General features: G+C 38.8%; 1 protein-coding gene across 2 annotated transcripts; it reads right to left on the reverse strand.

Annotated features, from left to right (window-relative positions):
• Positions 1-277: 277 nt before the first annotated feature.
• usp10 (ubiquitin specific peptidase 10) lies at positions 278-21,608 on the reverse strand. 2 transcript variants are annotated; one of them, XM_026168543.1, is made up of 15 exons: positions 21,301-21,608; positions 15,561-15,629; positions 15,143-15,188; positions 14,668-14,727; positions 11,951-13,183; positions 9,891-9,982; positions 9,233-9,342; positions 9,092-9,150; positions 8,899-9,002; positions 8,366-8,465; positions 7,353-7,533; positions 6,318-6,483; positions 5,515-5,659; positions 4,872-4,937; positions 278-3,297 (listed from the first exon to the last, which is right to left on the reverse strand). In XM_026168543.1, the coding sequence occupies exons 1-15, from the start codon at positions 21,319-21,321 to the stop codon at positions 3,110-3,112; spliced, it is 2,640 nt and encodes an 879-aa protein (XP_026024328.1). In that variant the 5' UTR covers positions 21,322-21,608; the 3' UTR covers positions 278-3,109. The 2 variants fall into 2 exon arrangements, with proteins under 2 accessions (XP_026024328.1, XP_026024335.1); XM_026168550.1 differs by lacking the exon at positions 14,668-14,727.
• Between the last annotated feature and the right edge of the window lie 1,460 nt (positions 21,609-23,068).

The raw sequence follows: 23,068 nt of genomic DNA on the forward strand, positions 1-23,068 counted from the left end.
CAGTAGAGGAGTGAGCTATAGTAAGAAAGGAATAAATAGTAAAGAACACTAAAGGGCAGAAAACCCTTACACTGCAAATTTTTCAATGATAGGTCTGCTTCCCATTAAACCAAACGGAGGCGAGAGCAGCCATGGCCTTAAAGAGCACTGAGGCTGCCAGTGAGACCACAGGAGGGGGAGATATAACATACTACAAATACTACACATAGTACATGTTGACATACAGAAACAAGAGACCAATTAAAGCATGTGTGGTAGACCAAGACTCTGTGGATCATTTTGGGTTTGTTTGTTGTTTCAGTTTATTATGCACATGTTTCTGTAAGCCAGGCCGCGGAGTAGAGGCTGCAAAGGTTTTCAGCGGATAATGAAGCCAGGTAGTCTTTAGACTACACTTGATTAGCAAACTGCTTTTTGCACAATCCTTTATTTGAACAATAAACAAAATAGATGCTGGAGGCTTGAAATTAAAAGACAGTATAGATTTTTTTTTATGTCAATAATATCCCAACAGTTCCCAGCAGACATTAGAGTTAGGAGCACATACTGAAAGAAAGACATCATTGAAGCATTTCACCAGCACATTTCCTGACCAGCCATCTGAGACCGAGATAAAAACTATACAACTGAAAGCATAAGCCATCTGTTCTAAAGTCCCATCATCCAAACATTCTTTAAAAAGGGAAAAGAAAGAATGCAAATCAACAATGTCACAATGTGTGCAGAAATGACTACGAAGCCAGCGGCAAGACTGAACCAGATTTTAGGATGTACTGACTATCTAAGCAGCATGCCATTCCCTGTGTGTGACGATCAGCGGACTGTGATGACAAATGGCAACGAGACTGAATGAAAAATGGTAGGATATAAAGTGAATGGTAGGCTGTAGGGCCTATATATAATGTTGACCTTTGGTTTCACGTGGGGAAGGCTTCTGATTTGAAAACCTACAAGGAACTTTAATCAATATTTTCACCACGTAACTATGCTAAAATACTTTAAATCTAGTGTGTAATTTTGAAAAATGTTACTATGTTACTAAACTTTAATTTAAAGATAGGAACCAACTTTCTCATTGATTCCCATTTCAAGAGACTTATTAAATTCACACAAAGCTCTTAAAATAAAAGAAAATAAATGTCATTACACTGCAGCTTTTCTTTGATCAGAGGCAGGGAAATGGTTAACCACTATCTCACCTATGTCCCCAGTTCTTATTGTATAAAATCATGTGAAAATACTTGTGCTGCTGTGTTAATACTGAGATACTGACAATGGTGGTTGGAATAAAATGGGCCTTGAGCAAAACAAACAAACAAAAAAAAAAAAACCCATGACATAAATTGAAATAAAATTCAAGCAAAGAACTAGTTCAATTTTATTTGTTGTGCTTTAGCCGCTGTAATTTCTTTTCAAACCAACTTAAATGCAAGCATATTGTTCTGAAGGGAGCAAGAGCATTAGGACATCCGATAAATGATCAATGACGAAGAAAAACAGAAAAGAAATAAACCTAACATTTTTTTTAGTGACATAAACAAAAATCATCACAATAAGTGAAATCATCAACAGAAAATAAAATCATCTTCAACAAAAGCAAACACTAGCTCCTTTTATGTGCATGCCTGGGGTCTTTATGCAGAGCTTAGCACAGATGTTGTCCAACTTCCCCGCAACACTCAGTTTTCCTCCCTCCACTGTGAGGAGCCACGGAGCCACAAAAGAGTAAATACACAGGTGTCAGGTACATTCCCTTTACTCTTCACCTACATTAGACTTGCAGTCGCTGCCTGATTAGGGTTAGACTCGTACACTGAGTGGAAAAACGTCACACAATGAACCTAAGGCAGCCCCCCTGCTTTCTGCTGAGTTGGGGGTTAAGGAAGATGGTGTGGCTCAAAACTACACTGATAAGCCACCAGTACACAGATGGAACCTTTACATAAGAAAAGACAAACAATTAAAAATCATGATAGGAGAAGAAAATGTACAAGGGTGGGGTTTGCAGTGGGATCTGTCTTAACTGGCTGCCACTTCTCCAGTGTAAGAACTGAGTCTTAAAAGAACAAAAAAAAACAAAAAAAAAACAGGCACATTCCTTCAGAACCCAAACAGGCATTCAGTCAGCTAGACCTTAGACTTTTTTCCTTTACATTTGAATCTAAATATTGGTAAATTATGCATTTTACTGTACTTGTAATCAATCAGTTTATATTTTGTGCACAGAAGCTTGTTAAGTTCTAAAGCTCATTAATATTTTGTAGATATTTTTTCTTTTACCCCCTAAATCTAAACCCGAATAACATAAGAAGGACCTCAAAAACAACAAAAACGTTCAGTTCCCATTCCCAACTCACTTCCCGCCCCCCGATGTTTTTGATGGCTCCAGTAGACTTAAAAAGCATCATAAAAGTGACAAAACGGAGGAGAAGGAGTTGGTGGTGGTTGTGGTGGTGGCAAAGAAGAAACCTGGCCTTGGGAGGAGAGACTTGTGATAATGCTGGTGCTGGGCCTTTTCAGTGCACGAGGGCAATTAACAGGCTTTTAAACTGCTGCAAATTCACTAGGCCGACAGTTCCCCCTTAACTAAAAAGGCAAACACTGATAGTCCATTTGCAGCCCGTGGTGGATAGTTTTTCTTGCATGAGCGAGTCCACTGTTTGAGCCGAGCTGTGGGCTCAGTCAGAGGTGAGTCTCAGGTCCTAACCTGCAACCCCAATCTGCCTATTCAACAGTCCTTCCTTGCTGCTTTAAAAATAAATCAAAAAAAGAGGAACTCAAAACACAGCAGTGGTGCACAGAGAAGAGAGCAGTCACAGGGAAATCTTTGTGAATGCAGCTTGCCTCTCTTCTTAAGAAAAGGAGAAGAAAAAAAGGAGACGAGGAAAAAGGTGTTGGAAAAGCTGGTTCTCAGGAAAGCGGGGACAGGAGGGAAGAAGAGGAAAATCTTGCAAGAGAACAAGTTAGGCAGTGTTCCTGTTCATTAGTTTTGTGTGTCTGTGTCGTGTGTAGATGTACTGTCAACGAGTGCATTGAGGATGCATGTTCTGTGTGTGTTTGTGAATATATTCAGGGTATCTTGCATGTACGTTGGGATGTGCGTGTGTGTCTACAGCAGGTCGACGCGACGGTAGTACAGCAGGTAGGCGGTGCGCTCTGCAGTCTGCTTCACCACCTGGTACTGGTTGATGACCTTCACTGTCTGGTCGTCAATGCGCAGCCAGCCGTTAAGACCGATGTGGAAGACATCCGTGGTGTAATGACCGCCTGTCGCACTGTTTCCATGGTGATACACAACTGGTGAAGTTGGAGAAAAGTGGAAAATTTTATTTAAGGTATTACTCATCCATGACCTCAATGTTGGGCACTGTAGTGCCAGCAATTCTTAAGTAAAAGCAAGCCAGTAAAGATCAGGTGATCAGCACATTGGTGTAGCGTAAAGAATACACTATACCTACAGTACATATTACAATGTCTCCTCATATATTTAAGAATAAATAAACCAAAAATGCATAAGCAGCTTTATGTGTCAGCTTCATTCTCTCACATGGTTGGGAATTGTGTTTGCTTTGGTTCATTTAGGTTTGCGGGCATTCATTTATGCACAGCTCTCAAGGTCACATCACACAACATTTCAATGGGGTTCAGGCCTGTTCTTTGACTGGAACACTAGAACACCGATTCTCTTATTTTTCAGTCATTATTGTAGATTTGCTGCTGTGGTTGGGAACATTATCCTGTTGCATCGCCTAATCTAGGAGTCCTCTGGTTGTCAGATGGCCTAACATTTGATTCTAGAATACTTTGGAAGACACAGGAATCAGTTCTTGGTCCACTCAGTGACGTTTGACCACAATGCACGGCACCACATCTCTAATTTGGTCTCATCTGTCCAAAGGACATTGTTCCAGAGGTGTTGTGGTTTGTTCAGATGCAACTTTGCAAACCTAAGCTGTTCTGCCACGCTCTTTATAGAGAGAAGAGGCGTTCTGTTGGCAAACCTTCCAAACCAGTCATACTTGTTCAGTTTTAACATGCTAACTACAAATGATTTAACTCTTGGGTAACCTGCAGTTTCTGAGAAATACCCAGCCAGGCCTTGGGGTGAATTCGTTGGAACACCCACTCCCAAGATCGTGGTATTTTACAAACACGCGCCTGAATGCTGCAGACCAGCAAACTGCCAAAATGTCTGCTTTTACTGAGGTGTTGCCAATGATCAGTTGCACCTGGCTGCTATTTACCCTCTTAATTCCTTTGAAAGCAGTAAAGATGTATTTAAGCTTCACTCCTGCATTTTTGGCTTGACTTTAATTAACTAAAAAAATGACACTGTGTGAAATTATGTTGTTGAGGCTGTATTTACCCAATTTTAAAACCCGCTAAGGAAGATGACTTTGTTCCCTGATATGACCTTTGAATTTTTTTAACATGACTATGTTCCTGATATCCTAATCACTAAATCTATTTCTCTGACATATTAGGGATAAAGCAGAACTCAAACCATTCCAAGCTCGAGCTTGTTATTGACAGTTGTTTGTGCATTTTTCATATTTTGTATATTGCTCAACACTTGAAAATAAAACAGGATGTTTAATGTGGCTTTTGCTTGAGCTGGGTGATGTTTGTGTTTTTTGTATTACTATCCAAAATAATTTCCTGGCGTGAAATGAAAGAACCAGCTGAGGTTCAACAAGACAGAACAGCAATCTTTTTTCACCCTTGGCAGCATTGTTATTTTGTGGTCAGTGGAATCGCATCACAACGAATTACTAACTCCCAGAGTGACAACAGAGTATAAAATAAAGCTTAATTACAACATTATGCAGCAGATATAAAAACAATATGGCCCAAATTAACAAAACACAAACCTGCAAAGAGCCTGTAAGTTCTTTGGCCTTTCACAACTTTGCTTCGCACTCCAGAGGACAAAAGATCTGAAAGAAAATCCACTAATTAGACCATGATGTTTTTAATGACTGCTTAAACCAGGACTAAAAAAACACAGAACGTTCTGCACCATGTTTTACTGTTGCAATGTGAAATTTGACAGCCTTTAATGAAAATCATGCTGATGTTGCTGTAATTAACAAGCAGTGAGGTCTGAAGAGTCACTTGGAAACACATCTGAGTTTGCACAATTTCTGTCAAATCAAGAAGTTGAAATGTCATAATTTGATGGTATAAACTGCAGCTGTAAGCTCAATTTTATCACATTCACTTGTGGCATATTTGACTACAGCACAGTATTAAACTCAATATCACTTTAAAAACCACATTTTTTTAAACATTAATTCGAAAAGCTTGAAACAAAAAACAAAAACAATATACACTTCTCAACTTTTGCCAGTCTGCTTTGTTATGGTGCACACCAATTATCTGGATCAACTCTTAAAGGCACTGTGGGCTGTTCATGAACCAAGTATAACACTGACACATATATAGACTAGGTAAATCGAATTAAAGGCCTTGCAATGACACTGACACCTCAGTGGAGTGTTGATCGAGCCATACCTTTGCTGATTTCCAAGTCAACGGGGTAATCAATATTCTTTGTCAGTTTCTGGCAGCCTCCAGACTTTTCAAAAACAAATCTCTTGAGATGGAGCACCAGCACAGGGGGCAGCTCTTCTAGAGTAACCCTTCGGCTTATCTCAATCTGAAAGCAACAGCGAGAACAGTGAGCAGTCGCAGAATTTACCATGCACATTAAATAATACAGTTTCACAGTTACAAAACTAACTGTAGAAATAAAATTTGTCAAAAAAAGTGAACACAAAGCAAGGCTTTAACATTTTGCTGGAAATAAAATCAGCTAAGACGTTCAAAGCAGCAACTAGTGTTTTTATATTCTCTGGCTTTTAGAAGTACCAAAGTAACATTTCAGGACAAAAAGACCAACGTAAGATCCCCCCCCCAAAAAAATGCTTATTATACAGCAGTGGAGCAGATGTTCCTGCACCAGTTCTTCTAGCCTGATGTTCTAACACAGCACTGTTGCACCGATCCCTGAAGTTTTCCTCCTCCTTTAGTTGTTGTTGGGTCTATACCATGGTTCAAGGCAATGATTACAATATGTGTGATGAAATCAGTGATGTTGTGTTCTACAGTGTGTACCCAACATCACTCTTCATCTAAACATCAATTCCAAAAATAAATTACTACACAAAATCACGTTATTTTGTGTGATCTGTTAAAGTCAGAAAAAACATTAAGAAAAAAAAGAAAGGGGAAAAAAATGGAATTCGAGATCACAAAACTGCAACGCAACACCGATCTGAACTGAAACATGTCATCAAAGTTTACTTTTCTAATACCTCTTGCTTGGTTTTAGAAGTGTAGCCCTGGACTGACTCTCGAGCCACCAAGGTTTCGAGAGCTTCCTGGACAGTGCGGATCTTGTCTGACTGGATGTCCAGCTGCAGGGTAAAGAATGGCTGCAGAGTGGCCGACTCTTTAGAGTTTTGCTGATACACCACCGATCTAAGAAAGAAGCAAAACAGCCAGTTGTTAGAACTGTAAACCAATACCAGCAAGATTTTTAATAATATTACCTCTCAGTAGTCAAAACATACAACATAACACAATCAGCTCAAATACATTATGATGCACTTTCTAACCACTTTCTGAAATTCCTGTTAAAACTACTCAGAGGGATTCAGTTTGTTTTGCAGTTTACAGCTTTCACTATAATCATGCAAGTCATTTAATTAAACCTTTAAATTCAAGAAAGATGATAATCTACTAATGATTACTGCTGTAATTCCCCAAGTCAAACCAATTTCTCTGAACAGCGGTTTAAAAGGAGTAGATGGGTTATAGCCAAGCTCTGTGGGCATACCCACCACTCTGTAAACACATGCCTATATTCAGTTTCTCTCACAACCATTTCGGAGAAAAAAATCCTTAAGGACATTTAAAACACTGTGCAACCAGCATACACCATCACCGTGCCAGACCAGAACCTCGCAGAACATATTATTTAGTCAGGCAACAGCCGCAGATTCTTAACTTTGCAATTTGTCTGAAAGTTAAGACCTTTGTTTGTGGATGGTTGCCCCACGTCATGCTGTCGAGACTTTTGACCGCACTGACCCACATGGGCTGCCATTCTGAAGTGCTGTGGTGCGTGCTGGAGAAGAGCTGGAAAAAACTGGGGGTGGATGACTAATTTGTGATGTCACCATGAAACGAGGTCAAAATCTTTAACCCAGTAACCAGCTGAGGACTCGCAGATGGAGCCGATACAAATTTTTGATTGGTGTATAACAGGAAGCAAGACAATGCAACATTATTAAGTTTAATCAGAACTTCTTCCTATACAGAGGGTTTCACAGCAATCTGGCATGTACCTGATGTGTCCACCAAAGATATCAGTTATGGGTGTGCGGACAAAGTCAGCTTGGCGAGTGATTGAAGTCTTGTTTCGGGGACCCACTTGCTCCCACTCATCCTCACTACCTTCCTCCTCCTTATCAGCACCATCCTCCTCCACACCTGGCTCGGACTCTGGCCCATTAGGTGTGAGAGCTTCTGTTTAAAAAAAACATAAATAAATGTAAACCACTCTGAAGAACAGCTATTTGATCTTTAAAGTGCATGAAAGCAAAATCTCTTCTAAAACTGAGCCGTCTTAACTGAGATAAGTACAAATATCTTCCATTCTGAACTACAGGGCTATAAGTTTTGGATTGATTGGCTCTCATTTGAGTAGATTCTCATTTGCTGGACAATTGCCAGTGCTCCTTTCAAAATAAAAATAAATAAAAGTGCTATATCAACAGTCATTAATTCATTCTGTGATGGGAAGAGCTCCACAATACCTGTGAAAAACACCCCCGCACATGGGTGGCTGCCAGCAAACTAACAACACATTAAATAAGCCTTTGCTTTGGCTGCGTTTTGTAAAAACGGCCAAAAGGGTTTACTGTAAACTCTGGAACAATTTCCATGTCAAAGCTTAGCTAGCAGTCCTTTGGCCTTTGGTTGTAAAGTTATCAGAATTGTTATAATGTTTGGTCTAATGATGAAGGCATGAGAATATGTCCACAGCTTCACTCAGGCACTTCAGGCTCTCAGTAGCAGCAGCTCTGCCCAGACCAAGCTGGATGTGAAGTTTCCCTCTGAGCCATTTTTCCATTTTGGCAAGAGTCAATTAAAATGATTTCAGCTTATAATAAAAAAAAAAATAGAAAAAGGAAAAGAGGGAAATGATTTAATATGCTGCAATACTAGCTTTTTGTTTCTATTTAGAATTAATTTAGGCCAACACTAGGGAAGTTACTCTAAAGATAACATAAGCAAAAAAGGGCAAAGCATGCTTAGACTTAACCTGGCATATGCTATTCATAGACAAGTTACTTACTCTCTTCCTGAGGCGAGATTAGTTTCTTCAATGCTAGCATCTCCTCATGCAATCCATTGAGCGTGAACCCAAGATACTCCTCCGCGTCCTCTTGTCGACCCTGAGATTAAAGCATAAGGACATCAGCCACATTAACTCTTCAAAGAATGCCTAAAGTCAAATAAAAATCTTGCAGACATTAAAAAAAAAAAAAAAAAAAAAAAAGCAAACTCATTCACTGAGGTAAACAGAAAGAAAGCATGCACACAGTAAGAGGCAGGATGAAAGGAAGCCTCATTAAATATCGAAGATAACCATCTCCTACAGTGCATCAGAGTTCTTTTCTTAATTAAAACCGATTCAGACTTGAATCAGCAGGTTGAATGTTAAATAGGAAATAAGTTATGTCCTGCTAAAATGTTTCTTAAATACAACAAAACCTCCCGTGGGCACTGTCTGTCCCACAAGAAGTACATTTAAACTGTTATTTAAAAACAAAAACACCCTTACATGCTGATTTGCAGTGTTTATATAAAGCTGACACCGTGGTTTACCTTCTCAGAAAGACTTGATTTGATGAGAGTGAGGAGTTTGTAAATGTAAGTTGGTTCAAAAGGTGCACCAGGTCGGATGTCTTTTGTGACCTTATCTCCAACAGCTGTAAACACAGTTAGGAATCTTAAATCATCAGTGACGCCAACAGGAAATGACGCAAATATCTTTGGGCATGCTGTGTTAATATCTTACCCTGCTGTTTGGCTTTAGATGGCACGGGCATATTGTTGAACTCGTTCACCAGTCTTACACTGAGAGACACAAACAACTGCGATGTCTGTATGGCTGATGCTTTTTAATAAAAAGATATAAACTTGTAGAAATGCTACTTACAAGTTGTCTATCATGGGTGTGGAGGTGCATGGTCTCTGCGTTTCATTGTGCAGAGGAATGGACTTCATCAGGTGATACATGGGAGGGCAGGCAATCAGGGCCTGTAGAGTCTGTGTGTTCAGAGTCAAGATGAAAAATGATGTGTAGGAAAGGTATTATGACAAGCTACTTAAAGATATCTGCATTTGATGCAAATGTGTGATTAAGTTTTAAACTGAGGAAATCCCCGGTGGTCTTTAAAAGTCTTAAAATTGAGACGTCTTTTGCATTCAATTAGTTAAAATACACGTGGGAAAAGTCTCAAATTTTCCACCATTTCGAGAGAAAAAAAATCCCAACACTAAACAAAGAAACAGACACCAAAATCACAGCATTGTTGTCAGCAATATCTTATCACATTTACACGCGACTGATGTTAAGATATCAAATGAACCAGATATACCTCAAAATAACTAAGTTGTTAGCAATCTAAATGCCATCAAACGAGCAGGCCCTATAAAGGTTTTGAAACAACGTTACAACCAAGTAATATTTTTACAGTGGCACACGTGCCCTGAGACTTGGGCCATTTGGCTTAATAACAATGTAACATCAAGAAACTAACAACCAAGTAGTTAAAATCAAAAGAACAATAAAATATGAAGCATGAAAAGGATACAGCGTTGATATAGCACCAGTTTCCCTTGTTGATCAGTCCTCTCGGCTGCAAAGACACTGGTTTATGTATCAACTTCACATTCTCAATAAGTTCTGGGGATTCAAAGAAAACACAATATTCTTAAACAGGTAGCTTCGCACAGCTGTGACAATGAAAAAAGTATGTGTCATAGCGATACATCAAAACAATTGTTTCTTCGTCTATTCCTGCCTCAAATGGCAACAGCATAAGAGACTGAATGAATAAGACCAAGGTCTTGCTGTACCACGCCTAGGAAGGAAGACTGTCATTCAAAAAGACAGCTTCCATGGTAACGTGGGAATAGTTTCATAGTTTCACACAAATAAGAACAAAAAACATCAATTTGGCTGAGACTAAAGGAACAGAGGCAAATGCACATTTAGACAGAACAAATAAATCATAAGTACAATCATTGTTACTTCTTTACAAATTGGTATTGTCTCCATTTTCATAACAAGTCAAACCACTGAGCTCACTTTTAAGTTACTAAATGTCAGTTAATCGCATCTCATTTATCATGTCAGTCACAGACAGCAACCCTTTAACAGCTTTTTCCTATGGGTATTATATTTTTCCAATATATACATATTTACAGTGTAGAAATGGACACTGTTTCATGTCTGATTATGGTCTACTTTTCTGATTTTACCAACCTCTAACTACTTTTGAACAGTGATATGCACACAAGTGTGAAGTATCCAAGAAACTTGCATATAAAGAAAAGGCAGAAAAAAAAGATAGTTTGCTGCAGTGCTAAAGAATATATATACATTGATAGATTATTTTTTCTTTTTGGTCCATTTCAATCAATCACTTTTATATATACAAACAGCTAGTCTGTGGCTCCAAACTGGTGTATTTCAAGCTAGTCTGGTTGTTTAAGTTCAAGACTAAACACCATCAAATAAACACATTTAAATTAACGTGCTTAGAAACCAACATGCCCGCTACTCAACAGCGAGTATACATTTCCATCTTACAGTAAATGCATTAATAATTATAGCCTACCTTCTTTGCTATGATGTGCCATACTTGCATTGTGTGTACTTCTGCACACTTCTAGAATAACTACTCCCTAAAAAAATGGCAAAGATTGATCGCTGTCACGCTACGCGAAATGAGAAAGTTTTATCTGAAGGGAGACATAATATCTGAAGGGTACCTTAGAAGAGAGACAGTGTGTTGAATATGTGAACTTTCACAGGATTGTGTTTAAATTCTACCTCAAACCAGTGTCAGAGAGGACAAACTAATTAAGCCTGGTAAGTTCCCGTAACCTTCTGTGACAACAACCACAAAATGTAGTGTAATTAGGTTCATCTCCCCAGAAAACAATCAGCACACCACTGTTAAGAGCAAAACACTGAATACGATTTGAGGACAAGAAACAACACAATATTTTGCATTTTTCATTCTGTCTACCAGCTTGTAAAATCAGACTGTTCCGATCAATAACACATTTCAAGATGCTGTTTCACTGTGTGAAATCTGAGGCTGTGACTCATCTTGAATCATTATCTCATTTCCTTAAGTAAAAAAACAAAGTATTCATGAGGTGTCACATCTCAGCTCCTTGCAGTTGATCATTTATACCCATACTGCAGCTCTGATAGGAATAACTGGAATGATTTAAACAATAAATAAAATCGGATAGCCATCCTGCATGTAGCACCACCATCTAGTGGTCATTTCTTGAAAATGAATGCAACAGTCCCTTAACTTCTCTTTAAAGTAAGCTGTCAGTGAGAAATCTGTGCATCTCAAACTTACCATACCATCAGTATAATGAGCTGCAAAAATGTATCTCTTTTTTAAAATATACCCTACTCTTTCCAGTGATCCCAATTTTAAAAGCTTATTCTGTTAGATATGCAAGTATGAACAGTACAATCACCTCAACACTGCCACCAAGTGGGATGGATTGAATTTCGCAGAATATACTTTTTGCAAAAAAATAAGTTATAAACTTACACCAAATTAAAAAGTAGTAATGGTGGAATGTTTTTAGAAGGTAAATTATCAGCTTCTTTATAAAATACCTGCAAGTTTAGGGGCCATAGGATCCTCAGATACATGGACAGGGCCTTCTTTTACTTCCCCAACTTTCTCAGGCTGCTCTGGCACAGCGACAGAGGGAGATACTGCTTCCACAACATTCTTTACCTCCACAAATGCCTGAGGGCCACCAGGTAGAGGCTTGGAATTGTGAAAGAGGCTAGCCCAGGATTTCGGAAGATTAGCAGTAGGTGCAGCTGGAGTGGCAGGTGAATGTGCCTGCTCTGTCACTACTGACTGGGCAGCTGACTCTGGGATGACCTGCTGAACCTGGTCCCCACTCTCAATGTCCTCTTTGTGTCCATCTACACTGACAGGAGTGGTAGACTCTGCTAGCCCATTTGCCACCCCATTGTCTGCCATCTCTCCTCCCTCTAGTTCAGTAGTCGTAATGGAAGTGATGACAGAGATGACAGCAGCTGAAGTAGGAAGAGGTGATTTGGAGAGGGGGCTATGTGGAGTATCTGAAAGTTCAGGGCTCTGTGGAGCCAAATGATCTGGCTGCTGATCTGCAGTCCTTGGTCCCTCTGTCATCCCTCTGCTTTGAGAGGAGGATGAACAGGGGGAAGTGGCATTGTTGCCATCTGATAAAGAGGCAGCTCCACTTGCTAAGTCCAAAGAAGAGTCATCAGGGCTATCACTAGTCCTCTGATTGGCAGTGGATGTGGGGGCACACTTGGCTGCTGCCACAGCAGCTGTTGGTGTTGCTGTGGAGGCGGGTCCCGGGGTGGAAAGTTCAGCCCCTGACAATGCCTTACTGTCCACATCCTCAGTACTGTGGTGTGGGCCACTGAGTGCATGTCCGTTCACCAGTGCTGTCACAGGTGTCCCATCCGCTGTACTGGTGCTGCTGCTGTTGCTGCCAGTTGACGGTTCCAGGTAATTGTAGTACCCAGGCGGTCGTTTTTTCTTTTTCTTTCGCTCTCTCTGTCCCAGGCTGCCAGGGAGTCCGTCCATGTCCGGGCACGGCTGGTGATTGTCCAGGGCTGAGGCCTCCGAGTCAGGTCCGTCCAGTGAGTTGAAGTGTGCCCCGTCAGGGACATCAGCTGCTGGAGAAGCCGTCTGTTGAGCTTTCTGGGCCGGCTGGCAGCCCAGGATGAACTCAGGAGCCTGTGGGTTTAGGGTACTCGACACCTTGTATAAAGGATCGTTGCCCCCAACAGCCTTGGAATCCATCACCTCGTCAACACCAAACTCAATGTGCTGATAGTCTTCTCCTGCAGATAATATTTCAGTCAATTAGAAATACAGAGCACTGTTTAGATTAATTCCTACATATTAAAACCAGGCTGTGGTATCTGACTTTGCTGCAGAACGTCACATAAAATCCTTTTTCCTGAACAAGCAAACTGTTACTCAAGGGGTCGTGGGAGCTCTGACAGGATCAAAGATACCAACAAAAAGAAATTCTTCTAGACCTATTTTTGACAACTACTGCTGTCCAATCCAAACCAAATTCCTTCTGGTCTCACATAAATTCCAGAAGTGGGGTGATTCAACACTTAAAATTGGGTCTGGGAAGGACAATATAGTCTTATGGATAAAACTTCTTTCACTTACTTATGATTCTGATTTGAAGGGGAAAAAACCCCCCAATAAACTAAAAATAAATAAATAAAAAACATTTTTGGCACAATCCTGTGTGGTCAGTGGCCAGATGTTATCAATATTCTGTTGAAACTATTCAAGTTAAACTGCTACAAAAAAAACATTCAATGTCAAGTTGACAATCAATAGTTTTAACTAATGGTTTATTATAAGCCAAGTTTATTTTGCTGACAATTTGAGATACCATTTTTCTCAATCATTCTTGAAGATTTAATTAAAATGTTTTTGTTTGTTTGTTTTTTATTTAGGCAATGACATGCGATTTAACAAGTGTCTAAAATCACATTAAAAAAAGATTACAAAGGGATACAATACGGTTGATAACCAAAGGTAGTCAATAGAAAGGAAGTCTGGCTTAACTGACTGCAGACACGCATCAATAATCCTTACTTCCTGAATATTTTTAACAGCATTTTTAAGTGTTGGAAACTTCAGCAATACAGAACAATGTAAAACAAATACATCAGTTTTTATAAGTTAATTTTTGGACAAAATGTGTCACACAGCAGTTTGAACTGTAAGTTATTATGCAGCGAGAGGTGCAAAGTGCAAAGGTGAAACATTAGCAAGTGCAAATATGAAAGAAAAAAATCATCCAAGTCATCATGACACAGCTGATTGGCCAACCAAATGTAATCTCTGATCCCCTGCAGAAGGTAAGAGGGCACTGAAACACAAGGTACTCCCTCTACTGAGATGAGAGGAATCTGTTAGTGTTAGTGTTACTGAAATTGCACTTCATTACTGTAAAATGCATTCAGCAGTGAAACCTCAACTTAAGAATAAACATGTACACACATGTTAGCAACCGCATAAAATCATCTCTATGCCCTTAGTAAATAAGCCGTGATTGGTAAGTCATTAAAATGCAATTCAATTTTATTGTAACGGAGACCTACAGTAGTGAAAATGTATTATATGCAAGAAAAGATAAGATACTTCGCAGTACCTTAAGCATGCAAAGCTATATAGGTTTTACCAACAGGCAAGAGAAAGAATACAGGCAAAAAGTTTAGAAAGCCACCAGTTTTTGAAACCTGGATTTTCAGTTTTACAGCAAACGTACAAGAGGGTATCAGACTCCTCAACTCACCGCAAACCTGCAGTCCCATAGACTCCATAATAAAAGGTACAGCAGGAGTGCAGTAAGATCCTAAATAATCAATACAAATCAAGGTAAGGCAATTGTCATGTGCATATAGGTACTATTTGAAAGAAAGGTGGCTGCTCTAACATTTTTGATTTTGGTGGGCAAAAAAAAGAAAAAGAAAAAAAAGGTGGTGGGGAGGGTCAAGATTTAGTGGAATTTATAAACCGTTTCAAACAATATTGCACAAATGTATAAAAAAAATACAAATAAATGACAGGAAAAGCATCTTCCTGCAAGGCCAGCCAGATCAGCTATACCTGGGCTTCAGCCATACATTTAGTCCTGCTCTGAAAAACAACTTGATGCCAACTAAGAGCAGGAGAACAGTCAGCCCATGTCTACTTTAGAGTATTTTGATGTATTTTGAATAATTAAAAAAATAAAATATAGGAAATTAGCTTATGTAAGAAGTACATACCAGAAGACTGAGTGACACACTGGACTTTGTCATTGAACGGAGGAAGCTGCAAAGAGAGAGAAAATATAAGTTGTGATAAAGACCCAGCAGGTAACCACAAAAGTAATACTTAAAATAGACATGACTGATATCTTAAGACCATTGTCAAGTGTAGAATTACCATTTACCAGATATATGCATTTTGGCTCAATGGTCAATTTCAGTAATCCTGAAGCCCTGATTTTGGACTATTAGGGCTGATAAGCAAATTTATTTGAATTATATTTCTCCAGGAACCGTGCTGTTTCCATTGAGAGGATATCCTGACGAGGCCAACACGACTACTCAAAAAATAAATTTAATTCTTTCTCTTTAATTTAATAATGACTTATTAATGGAATAATGACCGCTACTGCTTTTTCTGGACCAATCTGCTTACCTCAACATAACATCGTGGAGTCACAAAAAACTGATTGATCTCATCAGGGCTGAATTCCCCAAAGATGTACTGTGGGAACAAAATTAATACAACCATTAACTGAAAAGGAAAGACAATGGAATAAAATACACTATAAAATAAAATAAAAAGTTAAAAACAATCAAGAACTTTCAGATTATTCATTAGTATAAAATATAAAATCATGGGGAACATTTTTAAGCAGTGTTCACTGTAGACAGGTCATTCAACCTCATAACTGGAATGCAATCATAAGGTGCCGTCATTTCAGAATCTAGGTATTGGGACACATACAGCAGTCCTTCATCACTCATTCAATTTACAATGCTAACCTGTGCAAACTGATGAGTCATGCAGTGTTATACATAAACCATGAGCACAAACAGCTCTGAATCTAGACCTGTTTTATCTAGGTGAAGTAGGTTTGTCAGTTTGTTAAAGGTTAACACAAAGCATTCAAAAGAATGCTTTGTGTTAACCGTTAGGCATCATAAAAAGCATTGTTGTACTTAAACCAAGCCAAAGCAGGCCTCTGATGTAACTTCACGGACTGCTTTTAACACATGTGTAGCTTTGAGGTGACACAAGATTACTGGGATTTGAATTAAACATATTTTACCTACTTTTCCACCTATACCACCCACTCCCCTTATATAATGGTATCTTCACTTTACTTATTAGTGTAGCTGAGTTAGTTGCTTCTGCTTTGACACACACAGACATGGTGAAACAGAGAGCAGAGGAAAGAATCCATCACTGACGGCATATGAACTGATGAGAATTTAGCCATTCCGATTCCGTTATCAATATCACTTATCAATCGATTCATTTATCAATTGTCATTCCATTTTCACCGGCTCCATTTTGAAAGTCACTACCATCGCTATTTTGCATCTATAACACACAAACTGAAATCAGCCGATTGTAGTGCGAGTGCAAGAATGGATAAGCACTATTGATAGGCAAGCAGACTAACAATTTCAAGGAAATTGACTGCTGGGAACCAGTTTTCTACAAAAACTGGTTCTTGATTCCCATCCCTACCTCTCAGACTGACCGACAGACCTTGTTATAATCAACAACTTGTGTCACCCATGTTTACCAAATTAACACTTGTAGTGAGGTAGGTTCCATCAGTTCAAGACGCTACATGCCATTAAACATTCATCAGTCAAGCGCACACACACAGGACACGAGGAGGTGGCACTAACATAAAATCTATGATCATCTTCGAATTGTTTTTGAAGTTGATATTTCAGGTATCAAAAAATGTATATATGCATTGCAAAATTAAAACTGTTAGAAGTTTATTATTTTGAAATTTTAATAAAGCAACCAGCTAGACTTAAATGAGTAGTCAGCTGCTCAGCCAGCAGACCAGCACTTATGGAAAGCTGCATATATGAACTTGAAATTAAGACTTCAAAGTTAACTCGTTTTATTAGATTAGCCAAAAACAATCAAACTACAATATTACTCATTGCACACACTACAACCAGCTTCAAATGAAGCCAGGTCTATGGTAGTAGGGGTTCATATTATGTGTAGTGGATGCAGGCAAAATGAATTAGAACGCTTAAAAATCTTCACGCAGCGCTTCGTCATGCACCCTCTGATGACGTTAAGGCAGACTGTATAAAAACCGACATTATTTGTCATGTTTTTACTACACTGCTGTTTTCTGATGTTGCTTACAGTGTTATTAATTAATTTTCCACAGAATCACCACGACATCAACTATAATTGTGCGTTATACCTTGAGAGGAAAAAAAAAAAAACCCCAAAAAAACACTGAGCCACTGAAGGGCCCACATGCACAACTTAAAAAAGGTAAAATGGACTCACTAGCCATGCTGTTAATCTTTTCGGTGCAATAAACAGTGGAACGTGAAAGGGTAGTCACAGAGAAAAGAAACTGCAGCTCAAGCATATATAACTTTTTGCAAACGAGGCCCCACGCGAGGGCCCACATTGCTGAAATGGCACTACAAGCGACAAACAGCCAGCAATGATCCAGCGGCCTCAGGATGGCTAATACAATCACAACAGAAAGAATGTCCCTTTGCTCCTTTCTGCAGGCATGCCACACGTACCACACTAAGCTTCCCTTGCTGATCGTTTGGACTGCGGATTACAACAAATTAGCCATCTGTATGATTTTAGCACAATTTAATGACGACATCACACAAACAAGAAAGAGCCAAGAATAAGAAGTAAGAAGAATAAGTAGTCATAAGTAAGAATAAGACTAGAAAGATAAGGTGATTTATAGACTTTAGTGAGTTTCACTATTGGTGACTGACTATTAGCGATAGTGTGGTTCACAAATTTAAAATTATGTCAGTGCTGTGAAATATACAGATATGTACTACGACAATTCTAAAACTGATGTCGCGCAAACAATCTTGTTTTATTCTAAGCACAGGCTTGTTTACCTAAACTGATCTGCGGAGTTATTAATGGGCAACTTGGCTGAACATAAAAATGCTGCAGTGCCAGTACAAATAAGGTCAGACTAGTTTTTCAATGAGTTTGCCAAGCATGCCTGTGCCTGCCTGGTAGTGTGATGTAGTAAAAGGGTGGCAACAATTACAAACCATTAAAATTATTAAAAATTGGGACAAATAACGGCGTTACAATCATTTCCATTTCGTCTGCTCTCAGCCAAAAGCAACTGCTCATAAATGTGCGAACACTTTCAATTTTGCTGTATCAGAAAATTGATACAGCAGACTAAGCCATAACACAGGCACATATTCCCTTTTAATTAATATGAGGACTTATTTGAACATTCTGATTCCCATTGGAAGATGAAACAATGATACTAGAAGAACAATTTAATCCTGTGGGCCCCCGATATTAATCATCCCAAGGACAAGTTCCAGATTAATGGCAGCTAAACTCACTGAGTGATAAATGTTTTTAAGGTGCAGATTTATTTTTACATTCATTTTTAGGATGCTTAAAGTTTGATGCTGCTACATTTTTAATGTGTCACATTGAGAAGAGTTTCTAATCTTTAGTCTCAATTGAACTAATAACAGTGGACTAAATAATTTGCTGATAAACGGCCCTCTGCTATCACTATGTCACATAATCATGTAGATCGGCCAATAGTTGTTGATAAAAGTAAAGTTACTCTGATAACTAATCTTCACAGCTGGCATTTTCTTTTTGTTTTTCTTTAAATTGGATTAATTTACAATTTCCTGTTTCCCAATCATGGATTTCTTTGTGTTTCTTTGTGTTTTCAGTTTTCACATCTATAATGGGACACATGCCAATTTCAAAACAGGGATCAAACTACTAGAATCCCTCAGTAACAAAGCTGATGTGGTTTATACTTAAACTTCTTTACAGCTTTTTTTAATCTCTAACAGTCAATGAGTAAGATCTAAAGGGAAGGCCATTGGTTACACAGCCTTGCTGATACAAGGAGAGGAGATAAATACAGCTCCCGTGTTCAGAAATGAAAAATAGCCATCACTGTGTAAAGATCTTTATGGTGTTATAACATGTCGTACTTACACAAGCAATAAATGCTACCGTGCCTATACCCCTGAACTACAGCTTAAGGTTAATGATGGTATTTCAGCAGAGATGTAAGGCTTTTTGTGGTCAAGACAACTTTAGAAAACCTTGACTCAGATGTCTACATTGACAGTGGTAAAATACACTTTTTTGACAGACTATCATAACAGGACTATCGGAATAAAAGGTTTAAATATTCATGTAATTTAAATGTCTCTTTTTTAAATCTTAGAGGTTATTAAACTAAACCAAAAACCAATACAATCCCAAATAAAATTACCACCCCAAAAAATAAAATATAATCACTGAAATACTTTAACTAGTTTTCAAACTAGGGTTCAACTTTGCCAATAAGCTACAATAAAGGAGCAATAATGGTATGTTAATTTGAAGTGTCACATTTGGTAGATTATGCATTAACAAGATGACTTACCACAAGCAGAACACTATCTGCCTTTATCTCCCAGTGCAGAAGAATTGATAAGCATTTCCAGAATTACCTGTTTGCTAAACTTCTACTCAGAAGACCGATGTCCCTTCTGGTGCTCATATGTCTTTTACTGCCTCACCTGTTTATCGACCAATTTTAGCCCCAGTGTTAGTATTTTTACTCAGCAATAAATCAACAGCAAACCTTTCAGTCGCCTGCCTTCTGTGACTACTTTACAGAGGGATGGCTATTAAAATGAGGGGTTTTGTAACAGAGTAAAAGTGGTGACAAACAGAGGAAAGCAGACCCAATGAAATAGTTGATGATGCTCCAGATCTGCTGGGTTACCGTTGCTGTGGAGCACAGTCTGGAAAACACTAATTTAGAGTGTTTGTGAAAGCTTCCATGCATTACTATTCACTCTATGCTATTCATACTAACAAAAACCAAAAAAATACTATGCAACTCTGTATCAGTCAGTTCAGTTATGAGAATTTATTTCACCAAATATTGACATGTAAATTTAAAAAAAAAAAAAGGGGGGGGGGATGTTCAGCCGGCTTTCCCCTGAAACTTTCACTTTAATAAAGAGTGAACCAATAGAAACGCTCAATTTGGAAGCCAGGAAGAAAGTTGAAAGCATGCAGAATTACTTTAGTACAGCAGATTTCCCTTACTACAGTGGTTAGCCAGGTTCCGTTTCCTGAAAAAAAGTTAGAACTGAACACTTCACTTGACTCCATTTCTGATTAATTTTTACTATATGAGCTTTTTCTTCTCTAAACTTTAATTGAGTCTCTTACTAGTAGACTAGAGACCTGGCATGTTTCTTCATGTAAAACTAGACCTCAAAATGGGCCTTCCAACATGACAGCTAGCTTTTCCAGAAATAACACCAAACTTGTTAGGTTACCTCCAATCCAAGCTCAGTCACGTGGACGGTGGCTCTGTAAGCAGCGTGCACGCTCAACCCTGATCCTCATTGTTTCCATATCAAGTAACTCTTCGCTATCAACGAAGGCCCACACTGTCGAATGTGTATTTAGCTAACTAGCTAGCGGACAGACCGCAAAGTCTAAGCACACCACCTGTGCAAAACAGTTAGCATACTAGAAGCTAAACGAGCAGCACGAAAACGTTACACCGCTCCAGAAACACTTATAAACGCCAAGTGATCGCATGCAAAATATTCCACTAGACCGTTATTATGCTTTCTGACTACCCCGAGAAAACCAATAACTTACTGGTAGTTATAAAAATAAGATATGGCAGCAGGCCTGTGGCAGCACTGAGCAGGTGGGCCATGCATACACGCAGCAGTTTTCGGTCACTTTTCTCTAAGAAATATTACATGACATTTGTGGAATATAACTTCGAAGTATCACGAACATTTGTTTGAGCAAGTTTTCGTGTCGTTTAATTAAAAGCGGTTGTCATCGCCCCAAGAACTGCGACGGAAAGTACTGCTGGTTCATTTGAATGGAAGGACCTGGGGCCTGTTAGCTCACGTTACCATGCTGGTGGTATTCCAATGAGGCTTAGGGGGGGCATTAGCAAGCACTTTTTAGTACTTCAGCAGTTCAATGACACGACAGGCCAAATGTTTAAAATAACAACACACAACTGACCAAAATTTAATTATTGTGTGGCGTTAGCTTTGGTCAAAATGGTGCAGAATCAAAGAGCGATCTGAAGTCCAAAAATAAGAGACTGCACGAGTTGTTTTGGAGGCTAATGATAGCCAGCTAGCTAGCTAGCTACCTGGTTGCTGTAAGAAGCCATGCTCCCGGTGAGGTTTTCTGTCCTCCGCTGACCAGATGAAGAATCCCCCGGAAAGGTGTTGTAGGTTTCTACTGACAGCTACAAAAGGTGGTCTATTTCGACGTCATTGTCATTTGCCCAACGGTGTCCTGCCAGTCGAACGTTTTGATCTATGTAATGCATCAGCACTTCATGCTGTTCGCCTTGCCGTCACCGCCATTTCTGTCTAGCATCTTCCTTGCTTGCTAGCCAGAGCAGCGCGCGGTCGGTTGTAACGGCAGCGTGAGCTCAGGGAGTAACGCCAAATACTTCCGGTGAGTGCTGATTCTAAGATTTCATAATAAAAAGGCTTCATTAATACTTTTAGTACTAATACTACTACTTACAATGATAACAATATTAATATTAACAATACTCGAAAATTTAATAGAAATAAATTACGGGGTGCAGATGATTGCCTTTATATTTACAAAGTTTCAGCATTTAGACAGTAAATGAACCGAAAGAACAAAACCCAGTGTGGATAGTAACCAAAATTAAACTCAACTGAAAAATAAATAAACACTAAATAAAATATAATAGAATATAAAATTGCACTCCAAGATCCTGCAAAGGTTTCAAGGTATTGTGAAAAAAATCACATTCAGTGTAGCTTCAGTTTGTAAGTGATATTATGATTGCTGATGGTTTACGCTCACTGATAGGTTATCTTGCTTGTGTTCATCACAGCTATATCATATCATATCATATCATATCAGATCTTAATGACCGCATAGTACCATATTATCCCAACATCACACCACCCTCTAAGACTACAGGATTATTTGTGGTTTCTAGAGGTTCTAGAGAGTCTCTGCAGTTTTAATATTAGACTCAAAACATTTGTTTCAACAAAGCTTATAGATGATAAGGAAAAGGCCTGGATAAGATGACTCTGATCCATCACTTATTCATGCTGCAATATGCTCAGACTGCTGTAAAACTTCAAGTAATACACTGTGGTGTACTGAGGACTTCTTCTCCAATCACGTCTTCCCTCCTCTAGTCTGTGTTTTTTCTTGTCTCTCTATGCTCTCTTTTCTTTTATCTTTCTTCCTTTATCTTTTCAATCCCCCACTACTGGTCATGGTGGATGGTTGAACCTCACTGAGCCTGGTTCTGCTGGAGGTTTCTTTCAGTTAAAAAGGAGTTTTTCTTTCCTACCATCGCAAAGTGCTTGTTCATATTAGGTTGTTCAATTGTTGGGGTTTATTTCTAGAATACTGTAAGGTCTTTACGTTACAGTACAAACTGCTTTGAAACAACTATCATATTGAATTGGTGCTAAATAAATAAACCTAAATTCCATTTAACAGCACTAAATATTCAGCTTTTAATTACATGAAAATTCTCCAATTGTCTCGTGGTCATGTCTTAAAGAAATGCACGGAAGAATATGTTACCTATAATTACAGATTGCAGAGCAAGTTAAGAACTCGAGGCATTTATTCTGAAATCTGTGAATGCCTCGGCGGAAATGCTAAAAATAATGTTATGAACTTACAAGTATGAGCGCATGCGCGGTGTGTGTTCTCACTTCAGGTTGGACGTGAATCGCAATTTTTTTTTTCTTTTTCTTTTTGAAAGTTAAATAAAAATAAACGTTTTATTTTAAGCACATTTTTGTTGTTTTTTATGAACCTTGGTGATTTAAGCTGCATAAATACAGTCAAAACAGTGAAATAAACAGCAGCAACTACATGCAATCAACCCCATGTGCCTTTTAAAT

Source organism: Astatotilapia calliptera, chromosome 1 (assembly GCF_900246225.1).
Source record: "Astatotilapia calliptera chromosome 1, fAstCal1.2, whole genome shotgun sequence".
Taxonomy (NCBI): domain Eukaryota; kingdom Metazoa; phylum Chordata; class Actinopteri; order Cichliformes; family Cichlidae; genus Astatotilapia; species Astatotilapia calliptera.

Excerpts from the sequence above, each read along its gene's own strand:
- usp10 (XM_026168543.1), bottom strand. The coding sequence starts at position 21,321 with ATGGCTTCTTACAGCAACCAG. Across the intron at positions 4,938-5,514 it reads TGACTTGGAAATCAGCAAAG|ATCTTTTGTCCTCTGGAGTG; the intron begins GTATGGCTCGAT and ends ATTTTCTTTCAG. Across the intron at positions 3,298-4,871 it reads AACTTACAGGCTCTTTGCAG|TTGTGTATCACCATGGAAAC; the intron begins GTTTGTGTTTTG and ends CAACTTCACCAG.